We start from the raw sequence: 15,241 nt of genomic DNA on the forward strand, positions 1-15,241 counted from the left end.
TTGTACGATTTTATTCGAAAAAACTCTGTTTTCAAGTTTGGGCGTCACCTGTTTGTCGTCATCGACGTGTTCGCTAAATTTATCCGGCTCTACCCGCGTAAGTCAACAGCATCGGAGGAATCGGTAGAGTATCTCTTTAAATATTTCTGCGCGTATGGTAAATCGAGACGTTCAATTTCGAACAGAGGAACTTGTGTCAAATCTGACATATTTGAGAGATATTTGGGATCCGGTGCTATAGAGCACGTATCAATTGCTGTGGGCACGCCGAGGGCAAACGGACAGGTGGAAAATATGATAGAATGATAATTCCGATGGTGAAAAAATTGAGCAGCGAGGTGATGCGAGCGATCTATTACGCGATCCAATTAAGGTGAGCGATTATCCGTAGCGCGACCTCGACGCGAGATAAACCTCAGACAAATATTGACGAAGCGCAAAAGAAAAAACGAGATGTGATATAATTTGCGACGGATCAAATGCACCCGTATATTCGAGCATGATTATATATTATTTGGTAAAGGAATTTTATTTATTGCGTATTGTAATTTTGGTAATAACGTTGACCGGGACGGTCAAAAAGTCAGGATGGCCGAGCTGTAGGCATTTTTTTATAAAGACGTTAACCGACGATGAGATTAGCTGATTTACGTGTTTTGTTTGTCGACCTCGTGCCGGGTACTTATTTATTTGTAATATTTATTATTGAAAGCGTTCTGAGCGATCCTTTGTTTGTCGAGAAAACCGAAAACACAGTTCTGCGCGATGAACGAAGGTAATTCTGATTGGTCCGATGTTTCGGGTAGGGAAGGTTTTAACACCGGGTATAAATATGCCGACTTTTTGGGTATCGGGACAGACATTGTTGTTGAGAACATCATCTTCGGAGCGTTTCATCGAGATACAAGCACGCATTCTCTCACGAACCGGCGGACGACCTTTAGTATCGAGGCGGCAGGAAGGAAGACAGAATAAAAACGGGACTTGGACAGCGAAGACGTTTTCGACTCGCAATAAACACATATATATATATATATCTTCCGAACCTGACTTCTTTTCCTGATTCAACTAAATTCATCCGGCCTTCTCCTGCATTCCTACATTTCAATAATCAATAATTAATTGATCGATTTGATATTCGATAAAAGATACGGCTACAGTTAAGTATAAAAGATACGCCTACATATTATTAATATATATGTATATATTAATATACATGCATATTATGTATATATAAATTAAATTTTCTGCAAATTTTAATTATATGTTTGATACTTAGAGAATTTTTCATTTCATATCCTCTCCTTTACTCTTTCCTTTAAATTTTTATACCATAGAATATTGCAATATTTATTGCATATATGTATATATATATGGATTTTGTAAATAATAAGACTAAAATTTTTAAGATTGAAATGTTTTTATACAGTATTGTTCTCAATATGCGTGTATAATTACAGTTTGCTTTTTTAAATTGTAATTTAAATTAATCTTTTTATATTATATATATTTTGTTTTTTGAATTTTCTATATTTTAATTTTTTAACATAAATTTAGTAACTTAAATAAGGGTGGAATAAAAATGAGGAAAATCGAATAACAAAGTCCTTTTTACATGCAACACCAGTGTAATTCCCTTGAAATGTACACTAACGACTGCGTGCAGATTATTACGCCCATTGTAGTACACAGGTATCGATAATCCTCTGTTTTATCTCCTCTCACTGTACACTATCTTTTACGAAAAAAAAATCTCCTTCATCTCTTTGTCATTTCACTAAATCGAGATTCTCTAATCAACCCATTAAAGCCCGTTGCCCTGAAATAGGACAGTTAATTCTAACTTTTTATGAATGGATCAATCTCGGTGATCTTATATAAAGTCTTGCATAATGTCATGGTGATCTTGTATTAATTCTTGCTATTCTTTGTTGACTGTCCTGGTTTTATATATATCTTATCAATCTTTATCAAACTTAAGTTACCTCTTATTCAAATTTAATCATTCTGTCAATTAATTTGTCAAATCATCATTCCCTTAGATTGTCATTCCTTTTTTCCTTTCCAGGATGTTAATAGATCAATATGGTAATTAATTTACTTAGTTTCATAAATCGATCTCCCATAATACTGTTCGGTTATTCATTGCTGATATTTCACATTACATTTTCAAAAATGCTTGCAATTCGATTAAATCTTAAAATCTGAACATTTTATAATGAACCCATGTAAATTCGTCTATAATTCGTCAGAGTGCTAAAGATTAAAATTGACAGAATCTCGTTGAAGTATCAGGATCTAATGCTAAAGACACACAAAAATGAATCTAATTCTATAATATAAACTTCTCAGCACCAATTGACCTATTAACGCCCATTATCCTAATGATAATTCAATCACAATTTAAAACATTCTTATCTCCACTACTCGATCACCATAAGAACAATGTCACTCTCAGAGTCTTATTAGAGTTTTATTAGTTAGTCTTTCTTGCTCAGCACTTCAGGCGATCGCCAGAAATCTAAGAGATGTCGAAAATTATCGGGGTGGCCATCAGGCAATGTAATCTTGCCATTTTGGGCCCCGGGGTCCAGTCAGCCCTAGGCGTTTGATTCCTTGAGCGTCTGCAACTTCTCTAACTGATCCGGTTGAAGTTCGTCCGGGATGCTGGCTCTTCCTCCCACCAGCATTTTTCCTGGTACCATTTCCTCTTCCTCTTCCTCCATGATTTCTGTGACTTCTTCCGTCACTTCCACCACTGTTCCTCTCGACTGGGAATTTTCATTGGTACTGGGACCAGAACCAATTGACTCTCCTTCACTACCGGAACTGCTGCTGATCGGAAACGGTGCTGAATCGGCAGGGAGTTCATCGATCGTGGATTTTTCTTCAACTTCTTCTCCATCTTTTTCATCCAAAATGACAGTTGCTTCTTCCTCTTCTTTACACTCGCTTTCGTTTGGGTCCGTAGCAGCGCTTGAAGCTTCAGGATCCGCTTCAGAGGTTTCCGATTTTGCTGGATCTTCTGAAGTCTCTTCTGCTCCAGGAAAAGGATGTTCCACCTCTTCCATTGGAGTTGCAGCTGTAATGACGATTTGAGCCACTCCAAGACCAAAATCGTCGTTAGCGGAGTTGGGATCTTCGGATTTCTCTGCCTGTGAATCGAGTAAAACTTTATTTTAGTATAATGTAATTTTGTGGCTCCATATAAACCGTGTATCCCACGCATTAAATGTAAGAAAAACAATCTGAAATTTATTCCAGAAATACAATTTAGATTTAATCTTTGAAGCAGATATTATTAAAATCAAAGTAGGAAATAATAAAAATATAAAAAGTCAAATATTGAAAGTATAGGCGTATATAAAATCGTTGTCGTAAATTTTTTTTATTTTATTTGAACGGTTTGGTTCCTTTAGAATTTCAGTAGATTAATTTTAAAAAATTATGTCTGGATCCATATAATTTTTATTGTTAAAAGTAGTATTAGAAATATTATAAATAACATTATTAATGTATTAAGCATTTGGTAAAAACAATCGCATGCTTTTTGAGTGAAATTATTTAAAAAATCTAATTTTGCTAATTATGTTAAGATATAATAATACTGCAAAAGAGCGATCTTTATTTTTCCAAAGCTTACATTTTTTCAGCTTTTGTTACTTTATATGCAGAAGATGTTATAAACCTGCTCAACTTGCTCAAAATTCACACAACTTTTTTGGGATACATGATTCATATATAATACCAAAAAAATAAAGGGGTGGGTCGTGAGACAATTTAACACACATGGAATTTTTTCAGGATTCTACTTGCAGCAAAAATAGATAATACTTTCATCATTTTACATTTCAAAAGCTTGTTCTGCTAGAATTTACTTTTGCCGAGGAGAAATTGTACGATAATAATTTGGCAAATTAAAGTTGCATTATTTTGTTATATTTTGTTCAATTTTTGCTCAATTCATTTTTATAATGAAAATTATTTATTTATTTTATACGATACATTAAAATATAAATACATAATGTCGAAATATATGTATTTTTTTATTTTTATCGATTGTATAACAATTATTTTATTAATATTATTTCTCTTAATGAAAGTAATTTTACAGAATCAAAGAGCTAGAGTACGCCTAATATATGTGTGTTAAATGTCTTTGCTACAAACGATCTTTCACGTTATAGCAATTTACCTTATCGCCCGATTCATCTGATACCTCCACGACTGTGCAGCAAGTCATAGTATTTCATAGATTAAAATGCAAATAAATAATAATGTCCACTATATTTTGACTATTACAATAGCCCATTTGCGGGTTTTTGTTTCATTTTTGAAGATTACCTATATTTGGCGCTTCTGAATTGTCTTCCTCAAATTGTGAGCCGTAATGGTCCTTTTGGTTCTTGGATAAATTCATCATAAAACCTCCGTCATCATTTATCGTTGACTTATCTTCTTGCGAATCTGTACCAAACATTGTATTCTTTTTATATATTATTATAAATACATATCAAGTTTTATATTAAATTTAATAAATTCTTTAAAATGAGGATCACCCTTATATGAATTTATGGATTCACAATCTTGAAGAAGGAGGTACATACAATACTTTATAATTACATTCATATTAATATTATAATAATAGAATATATATGATTAATACGAATATAATTAAAAGTGGCCATGATTACCTTCAAGCTGAGCAAGTTCTTCTAGCAAAAACTCTGGTGCAATTTCCGGCGGGGTGAAGACTGGCGGCGCAGAACTTGGTGGTGTTACATCCTCCTGTGAAATAATAAAAATATTTGTACTTTTTTATTTTATAATTAATTATTGATTATTTAATTTAGCTTTTGAAACCTTATAGCTTTGAAAACTTATATACATATATAATTTTGGTTGAAACAAAATTTCTTGTTCAATATATAATTTGATTTATGATTTATATATAATTTATTTTAAAAAATTCTCATACTTAGAGAATAGTATGCAATCTTCTGATATTTTGTAACTAATAATTTATTTATATTAACATAAGTATATAATTTTTGATAAAATAATATTGATAAAATTATTTTTTCACCTGTGGAGTCAAAGGACACCCGTCTGGACCGCAAGGTTCTACAACGAGAGAAGGAAAGATACCTCGTTGATCTCTTAGTTCACCTTCCCACCAACCGTCGTCCACATCGTGCGGTTCTTTTCTCAGCACTTTAATGATATCGCCCTCTAGGAAGCTCAGCTCCTCGTCGCACGTTGCATCGTAATCGTAGTTTGCGACACAAAATTGCTCCACTTCTAGAAAATGTAATATATAAAATAATTAGTGTAATTAATAAGTTAAAGAATTTTACATAATAATTATATCTGTGATAAATAATATCTTTCATGTGTATATCATCGTTTTGCTTCCTCATAGAGGAAGCTTTGTTTTGGGGAAAAATATTTTTTTCAGACTTTTATACCAATGTGTTTAGAATGTTCCAAAATATCGAAAAATAATATTAAAAAAAATGTGTATGTATGTACGTACATATGTGCACATTCACATTTGCGTTTAGATTTAAATATCTCAAAAATTATTTGACTTGCAACGCTGCGGTTTTTTTCTTTATATAAATATATAAAAATAATTATAATCGAAACATTACATACATGTAGATTTTATCCGATTTCTTCAAATCTTATCAAAACAAATAAAAAAAAATTACAACACAATCTTTCAACGTACCTCCAATGTGATTTTGCATAATAGCTTCTTCCGGCGCAGTAATTTGCAAGCCGGCATCGGGATCGACAGCGTCGTGATCGTCGATCGTATAATCGACAGATGAGAAAGAAATTTGTTGGACTAGCCCCGGACCCTGCGAAGTCAGACCCCCAGTAGTAGGTTCCGGCTCTCTCTCCACATCGAGATAATTCTGAGGTACGAAACCCTCCTCCCCTCGGTAATTTCTCGCTCTTAACCATCCATCACCGTCGCCCTCGCCCACTACATCCAGCTGTTCGCTTTCCACGATGGAAAGCTCATCAGGATTTTGTGCCTAACAACCATAAAAAGTTTGTTCATCTCCATAAAAAGTACTCAGAAAAGAACGGATATTACTTTAATCAAAAATTGTAAAATATTCCATAATTTATACACTATAATTTCAAGATAATATTTGAAATTCACAAAAAACATCCTTTAACTTATCTGATTTTTATTTAAAAGTTAATAGAAATTTTTATGAAGATAATTTGTAGTAACATATTATTAATATTAAATTTTTAAACATAATAATAATTCTCTGTATTAAAAATACATGTTTAATAATAACGTATTTTTCATAATTTATATATATATATATATATATATATATATATATATATATATATATACATCTATATTTGTTTAAAAATTCAGCGTAAAATTATACGCTTACTGTGTAAGAGTAGAGAGCGGTACACTTGTATATGGGTTGATTAGAAGGCATCTCTGGTATTTCGTGCGTCATCTCCTGCTCGTCCTTTTCCTCGTTATCCCAATCAACCGCTGTGGGATCGTCCCAGCCTGCCGTTAGCTGTTCCATTCGTTGCTTCTCTTGCTCTAACAATGCTAAAAAAATAATTTATTTTTTTTAGCCTTTCATCTTTTATCAAACCATCAACTTTAAAATCGCGATTAATTTTTTAAGTACACAAATCGTGTATTTATTTATATTTAATTATACATATAAATTATATATATATATATATAATAAATACCATTCTCATATGCATATTTATAAAAATGTATACTATCTGTATAATATATAATCTAGAATATCAAATTATCAAAAAATTATATCTTGTTATATTTCAACAATAAAAAATTAATATTAATAAATTATATAAATGCTAGAATTTACATAAGTAATATGTGAACATTGTCTACACACCATCAACTTCGGCACTGTCATGCCTCTGCCTTTCTTCAACTTCATCTTCGTGCTGTTGCGTCTTTCCAGGTCGTTCGACAGTTGTTAGGTCACTTCCGCCGTCGCCATCGCTGTCATAGAAAGAGTCTGATGACGGATGTTCCTGAAATAAACGCATTTTTTCGTAATTAGAAAACGTTTATAGACTTCATATTTCTTCATTCATGACTAATAGTGACATACTTTATAATGTTTTTTACGATTTATTGTCATAAATTTTGTAAATTTTAATTTTCACAATAATAACAATTTAATAAATATGACTATCCAATTCGCAAGAGATAAAAGATTCGGAGAGATAGAAAAAATCTAAGATTTAAAATATAGAATATTTTTTTATAATTATGGCGTATAACATCTTCAATATTATTAAGCAAAAATTATCAAATTGCACAATATGCATTCTAATAATTACCGCTGCACCAGATGCGTCTGTCCTGACGGAGAGGGAACTGGCCGAACGAGGTATGTCTTGAACACTCAGCGTTTCAGCTTCTTGCAGAAATTCATCCACATTCACTGTAAAATTCAAAATAAGCAAAATATATAAGAAACCTCATAATACCTTAATATATAGAATAATTTATTGTAAAATTCAAAATAATAAAATATACAAGATTTCTTTTAATATATTTGATAATATTAAGAAAAATATAAGATAAAAAATAAATTCCATTTTAGAGAAATAGATTAGGTCAAATTTTATGTATTAATATAAAAAAAGCTTCTTTTCATTTATTATCTTACGACTATAATTCATGCTAATAAAAGAAATAAATTTTTTATTGATAACTTCTCAAATATATGAATAATTAATAAATTAATTTTATAAAATTTTTCCGATATAAATTACAAGAATCAATTTGGAAGAATTACTTTATTCTTTTAAAATATGATACCTTAAAAAGCCTATATTTTTTTTATTTAATAGAAAATATTGACAAACCTCCACCGTGTCGAAGACATTCTATCCTCGCTTCGGCCTTAAGTTTTGTTGTCTGTTATCAGAAAAGAAAGGAATATATAATATATAATATTCTACATGTGTGTGTGTGTGTGTGTTTCAACTATACACAGTTTAATATTTTTGAATATATATTAAACTAAATAATTTTTTCCTTTTATTTTACCTCTGCTCGTCGAATAGAGTGTCTGCATTCGTCGATCTTAGTATCTAAATCTGGACCATTAGGATCATTCGGATCAGTCTGAAAAAAAAACAATAAATTTTATAGTTAATTTATAAAATATTACAATTTTTACATTTAAAAATAATCTTCATGATAAATATAATAATATTTTCATTATAAAATAGAAATCTTAAAAGAGGCAATGTTGAATTTTGTCAAAAATTTAGAATTGTAACTTTTTAATAAAATTAATATAAAATTAGTTGAAATAATAATAAAATCATATTATTGGAGATTATTATTTTTTTACGACATCCCAAGTATTACGAACCTTTTGGCCAGCATCTTTGAGTTGTAGCAGCGCCTGTAGTTTTCGATTGTTCTCGCGGATGCTGCTGACCTCGCGGGCAATCCTCGTCGACCAGCGACGCGCTTCATTGCCCAACGTCGACGCTGCCGAATGATCGGCAGTTATCCTAAATTTGGCAAAAATGTTATTCAAATCTAGTTATTAAAATTTAGAGAGATTAGTTTAAACAAATTTGTTTGCAATAATATTATTCTGATATTAATATTATAATTTAAATATATGTTTTTGATATGTATTTATATTGATACATACATACAGTATCTCATATAAATTTGTCTAATCTGTATAAGTGCTTTACAATATAAAGATAAATAAGAATGTTATTAATAATAAGATAATCTACAAACCTATCTACCGGATCATTATCGCAGCGCTCAAAGTCGTACTGAATATGTTGTTTTATAACAGGATAGTATAAACAGCAACATTGGATATTGTATTCCCTAGTAAGCTGCGAATTAGTATCATTAGTCGCAAATTTTTTCCTTATCACAATCAAAAGTAAAAAACATTAATTTATAAAGATTTATAAAATAAAAACTTCAAAGGAACATAAAAAATAAAAATAAATAACAAAAGATATCAGGAAAGTTAACAATATTAATAATAAAAAATAAATTATTTCATAAAATATATTTTATAATGTTATTAATAATAATTTTTACTGTTCAATATTTAATAGTGACAACATTGTTATATATTTTCATTATATTATATATTTTTTTATATTTATAAATGAGTGTCATTGTCAATCATTAAACATACCTGCTGAGCTTGATCGCGAATTTTGCCAAAGCTGCTTTGTGTAGCTAGACAAGTAAGTAGTTCAGTGCGTGCCATCAGCGTTAAATATTCCTGTACTTTATCGTAAACTCCTTGCTCCAAATACTAAATAATGCAAAAAAATATAATAAATAATAAATACCTTATATCTGTTATAAAATTATGATTTTGTGAATATGAAATAAAGACAAATAATGATTCTTATCTTTCCAAATATAATCATACATGTAATTTTTTTATATATAACTCTATACATCTCATATGTATGAAGTACTTACTTGCATGGTGGCCTGTAAGTCGACTACAAAATATCGGTTTTGATGGGCATTAGCGGCGGCAAGACTCAATAAATAATCATTGCGTGCTCCGGTTGATTTCTCCTCTAATTGATCTCGCTTGGAGCTAAACTGTAAACAGTTACAAATAAAATTAAATACATACAAATGCTGATATTTCCGTTAAAAGTATAATTTATTTTTAATTAAATTAATTATTAATGAAAATTATCATATACTTAAATAACTGAATTAAATTTATAAAATTTATTATTAATGTTCATAATGATTATAAGTTTAGTTTTAATTTTTTCCACAAAATATACTAATAAAAAATATGGTAGTAAAAACGTAAAAATAATATATATTCTTTTCTTTTATTATTTTTTTAATAAAATACTCTGTATTTAAAGAAAAAAAAAGGAGAAACTGTTTATTGCTTTTACTTAAAAATAAATTGTTATATTCCTGCGAGAGGTCTCAAAGAAATTATAGGAATTTCGAAAAATTCTACCTACTTTTTGTGTTCTAAAATGTGATAAAAACGTAGTAATCAAAGAATTAATCTTAAAGATGAGAAATCTCACCTTGGCGCTATTTTTCTGCAATGTCGTTATTGACTGGAAAAAGGAACCCTTCTTTTTCTTCAATCTAAAAACATCGATCATATAATAATTATTGCGTAATTATGTAACCAGCTTATGATATGAAGTTAATGTCAATATGTATATAGAATGTGTAAACATACAAGAAAATCAAAAGAATTCTTGAATTACTAAAGGAAAAAAAAATATATATATATATACACACATCAATTAAATATATGTATAATGAATTTAAGTATAAATATAATATTTGTGTGGTATTCTTTTAACAATATTTTTATTAGAAAAAGGTACTAAAGCTTTATATAATAATTAATATTAGAAAAACTTTATTAAGAAAAGACTATCAAAATTAAAAAAAAAATTGACTGGAAAAGTGATTTAATTTTTGAACATCAGATAATTAAAAATCTATATAGATATATACTTTTCTTCAATGTCCTTTGCCTTGTCGCGTACATCGTGTGCGCTATGTTCTTCATCAAAATACAACTTCTTCGTTTTGTCGACGTCCTGAACGCAAGTCTGCAGTTCTTTTTGTACTATTAATAATTGGTCGATTGCCTAGAAATTCAATTATTACCAAAATTTACTACAAATTTTTTTATAATATCCCTGTTATTTAAACAGGAGTTTTTTTCTCTCTAAATAATCTTCTAAAATAATCTTCCATTTACTTTTTAAATTTTATGTGTCGTGTGACTAGCATTTTTATTTTCATATATCAAATATAGAAAATGTAATATAAAAAATATATTTCATTTAATTTAATAAACGATGAAACTTTTTACCTTCTTAGAGATTTGCAGTTTATGCATCCTGAGGCTCTTGGCATCATCGGCGATCTGCTGCTGGAAAACCTCAACGGCAGCGAGATGTGCGCGCGCCAGCTTCTCGTTCTCCTCCAGCACAGTTCGCCATACATTCCACATGTTCCTACAATCATTCGACCGCACGCCCGCGGATCGCCATTTACCTATGACCCTTCTTCTCTTTGGCAAACTTCCCTGATCGATAAGCAGCCGGAGATTGAAACCAGTACACTTCCGTAGAAGTCAAATTCCCGTTTCTTTTAGCACGCGAAAATGATTATTCTTACGCTTATTAAGATTAAATGAAGCAGATTTCAACTCTTTTGTTTTACATGATAACTCCATAATAATCATGAAATTAAATATATATCAATTAATTCAATTTTAATCAACAAATAATAAAACGTAGCGATTGAATTGATTTTAATAAATCCAATCTGGTTAGTTCTCTATACTATAGACGGAAAAATATTATTGTATAAAGTTGATCGTAATATAATATATTGTGTAAAATTGATCCCGTAATTATAATGTAACATGTAATGTAGAATAAAAATTTTACGAAATTATACCGGTTTTACATCCGGTCAACACTATAAGCATCTATTGTGTTAAAAAAGAAAGAGAGAAAGAGAAAGGGGGGGAGGAATAAAAATAAAAAAATAAGATATAATAAATTGAAAACATTCGAAGAAATTCAAATATTAGAGGGTAACTAATAAAGGATATATGAATACTGTAAGAGATAAGAAAAATAAAAACGTAAATAATATATAAAATAGAAACTAAAATTTTGCAAAATATGCGTTAAATGTAAGCTTCTTATCTTCTGCATTTCTCGATTTTTAATTTAATTACCATTTCTCTTCGGCTCCATCGACTTTGAGATCTGGTATGTTCGGTATTTTCTTGTTTAAGTATGCGGATGATATCTTGAGCAGCGCCTGTGTAAATAGATATAATATTTTAATTACTGTTAATGTTTTTAATCATAACAATTTATAACAATTATATATTAATTAAACATAAAAACCTCATATTAATAGCAATAAATATATTATAAATTTTTATTATTTTAAAAATAAGTGCGCGCATACAAAATTTGCTTACCTCAGAGTACGATTTTTCGATGGCAGATTTTTTAATCGTAAAATTACTGAAAAACATACAGAAATCGTTATTTAATCAATTATCAAAAAATCTATTAATACAATTTTTAATTTTCTTAAATTTTCTTAAAACAAATTAAAAATAATAAACAAAGATTTGTATATGTTCAATCTCAATTTGAATTTCGAAATATAATAATTCTGTAATAATTTAATATAAGTCATAAGTTTTGTAATAACAATTTCACTAATATATATATTAATCAAAATAAATATTATACTTATAAAGAATAATATTTATAAATAACATAGTTGTTCTCTTTAATAAAAATAATAAATAAAAACTGTAAGACGCAAGATAATACCAAAATATTGTTTAATAAACATGTTTACGTAAAACATCATATGTCTTCACCGTATGTCTTCCAGAAGGTCGCATTCATGCTGATTTTTTGCTTGCAGTTTTGCCGCTTGCTCCGTATGCACATTCTTCAGAAACTTCGCGTAGTTTCCCTTGCAATCAAACAAAGAAAATCAATTAAAGAAATATAAATTAATAAAGTACATATTATCTCAAATTTTATTACAATTCTATTTTAAACTCCTTATTTATTACTTATTAATTATTTCGAACCTTTTCTAATTTATTAATCCTCTTTTTGTTTAATTAAATAATTTTCGAGATTAATTCTAATTTTCCTAAAATTACTTTGTCATCGCCCATTATCGAATATTTATACATATATGCAGAGTTCTTATAGCCTGTCTCCACCCAAGGTGCAAATTGAAAATCAATGCTAATCAATGACATAAACGGTCCATCAAATTGCAATGTATTTTGTCTCAATTTTACGCAAACAATCTTTGCACAATCTGTCTTTAAAATTATTACCAAAGAATTTTAATTTAAAACATTTTTTAAATTTATTTTAATGCAAGATATTTATAATTAAATTTATTACAGACATTTATAGTAATCTAAAATAATTTACTGTGATAATTAAGTTTATGATACATTTATATAAACTATAGTATATATCTTCGATAATACATATATAACTTGTTGCTAATAATATATATCAGCTTTTTATATTTGTATTTATGTATTTATATAATTTATCTCTCTCTCTCTTTATTTATATTTTATTTATATTTTATTATAATATAATCTTTTTCAGAAATATATTATCGAAATCTTTTCTACACGATCGATAAAAATTAGTTCTATGTCAATTTAATAATTAAATATAAATTATATATGTCACCATCCAAAATGTATAAATATAGATTGCTTGCGAGATTTCGATAGGAGTGTTAACAGTAATTACATTGAACGTGCATTCTTTCGTGATGTTTTTGCTTTTTCCCTTCATTAACTCTTCCTTCCAACTATCGATTAAGACTGATTATTCTGTACAATTGAAATTCTACTGATATGAGAAAATTTGTAATATAAAAATTTTACATTATTATTATTATTATAATATTATGATGTTATTACATATGACTATGTATTTTATTATCAATTATGATAATAAAATTAGTATCACACAAATCAATATAATTATTATTAAAAAATTATATTGCACAATAATATTCTTGAAAATATTTTAATTTAATTTCAAGAGATAACAAAGGAATGAATCTTATGTATGTGTGAATTGAATATATATGTTACTGTGCTACGATTATTGTGGTATAGATGTACTCTGTATATAGATATACTCTTGTATATCATTCACATTATTAATTGACATATAAAATACATTGTCGATTGAATTTGATATCATTTTATTGTTCCATAAAGAGACTAAAATTGACGTAATAATCTTTTAAAGTCATCTATTGTCTGTGTTATCGGTATGAGGAAATAATCTTTACTTTTTGACACTCGGTGTATAAAAGCGATTTTCCTATAATACAGGAAAATGACTCTTGTGTTTCAGACACACTTTGCTCGGTGTAAAGACGCTTTTCCCGTCGCACGGGAAATTGATTATCGAAAGGCACCGGGCTCGTAAAATCATCCCTGTTTATCTGAGATAGGTTCTTGAGTACGCAATGACTTCCTCCTTACTTTTCTCGGCGGTGGTTGCATGCTGAGGCGAGTTTTTCCCGCAACGCCGGGGGAGTAGGAGGAGGGAGGAGAGGGGCAATTTCGCTCTCACTCGCCCTCGCTCGCTCACGGCTCACCCTCTATGCGCACACACCCCACGCACGCACGCACCCTCGTCGTGCACCGCTCGCACGCTCGTACGCTACTGATCTCCTGCCCTCCTGAGGCCACCGCCGGGGGTAGTTCGTCGCTTATTGATCGTCCGACTCCCTCTTTCTCTCCCGATGACGCCTGCGCCGCCCCCGGGTCGGCGAACGACTTCCTTTCCGACGACCTACTAAGCCTCGTCAAGAGAAGGAATTGAAGGGTGGGGATAAATGAGGAGTTAATTGCAGGTCCTCGTGGTGATTTTTTAGTCACTGCGATTAGTGATTTCACACTCTTTGTGATATTTAAGGATATTTTTCAAAGGCCAAAGGGTGATGGCACTCACGCAAAGACTTGAGGCTTCAAGATTAAGATTTAATTTTTTGATGAATACGAATGGATAGCTTCAAAATGCTATTATAATTTTTCTTGTACTATTTTGCATAATGCTTTTAATTTGTTTTTTTTTTCAGAAAAATAATATTGTCTGAAATTATTAAAATTCGATATAATGTAAAAAAAGTGCAAATAAATTCCGTATTTAAAAAATGTATATATATACTGAGAACAGTTTTATATAAATTCTATCCGTATTAAAAATGAATTTAAAATTTTTAATTCTGTGAATTTTCAACTTCTTTTTACTTCTAAATGAGATTATGAAAAGGGATTTCTAATTATATAGAAAGCAATAATAAATATTTGCACTTAGACATATTTCTTTGGAAATTGCTGGAAAATCATTAATCAGAATGTTTTTTTAATAAATGAAAAAAATAGATCACGAGTACCTACAATTAAACTAAAGAGTTCATATAAATATATATAAAAATATTGTTTAGTTTCAAAGTTATTTTGAAAACTTCACACATGCTCTTATCTTATATAATTTATATATAATAATATACTCAAAATAATTACCATATATATTTACAAGTTCGTAGATGCACTGTTATCGGGTTGTCTCACTTTTTCAAAAATACGAGGCGTCT

General features: G+C 29.5%; 1 protein-coding gene across 2 annotated transcripts; it reads right to left on the reverse strand.

Moving 5' to 3' along the window:
• Positions 1-1,608: 1,608 nt before the first annotated feature.
• LOC114943949 (protein nervous wreck) lies at positions 1,609-14,588 on the reverse strand. 2 transcript variants are annotated; one of them, XM_085486244.1, is made up of 22 exons: positions 14,124-14,588; positions 12,462-12,559; positions 12,048-12,093; positions 11,796-11,881; positions 10,917-11,061; positions 10,553-10,689; positions 10,108-10,171; positions 9,524-9,652; positions 9,228-9,350; positions 8,810-8,913; positions 8,424-8,568; positions 8,093-8,170; positions 7,909-7,960; positions 7,378-7,481; positions 6,924-7,065; positions 6,429-6,601; positions 5,735-6,047; positions 5,087-5,301; positions 4,695-4,788; positions 4,345-4,467; positions 4,196-4,227; positions 1,609-3,155 (listed from the first exon to the last, which is right to left on the reverse strand). In XM_085486244.1, the coding sequence occupies exons 1-22, from the start codon at positions 14,142-14,144 to the stop codon at positions 2,601-2,603; spliced, it is 2,979 nt and encodes a 992-aa protein (XP_085342370.1). In that variant the 5' UTR covers positions 14,145-14,588; the 3' UTR covers positions 1,609-2,600. The 2 variants fall into 2 exon arrangements, with proteins under 2 accessions (XP_085342370.1, XP_085342371.1); XM_085486245.1 differs by lacking the exon at positions 4,196-4,227 and having other exon boundaries at positions 3,077-3,155.
• Positions 14,589-15,241: the final 653 nt, after the last annotated feature.

The sequence above is a fragment of the Nylanderia fulva genome, unplaced genomic scaffold (genome assembly GCF_048542155.1).
Source record: "Nylanderia fulva isolate GAGA-0341 unplaced genomic scaffold, ASM4854215v1 Scaffold41, whole genome shotgun sequence".
NCBI classification, from domain to species: domain Eukaryota; kingdom Metazoa; phylum Arthropoda; class Insecta; order Hymenoptera; family Formicidae; genus Nylanderia; species Nylanderia fulva.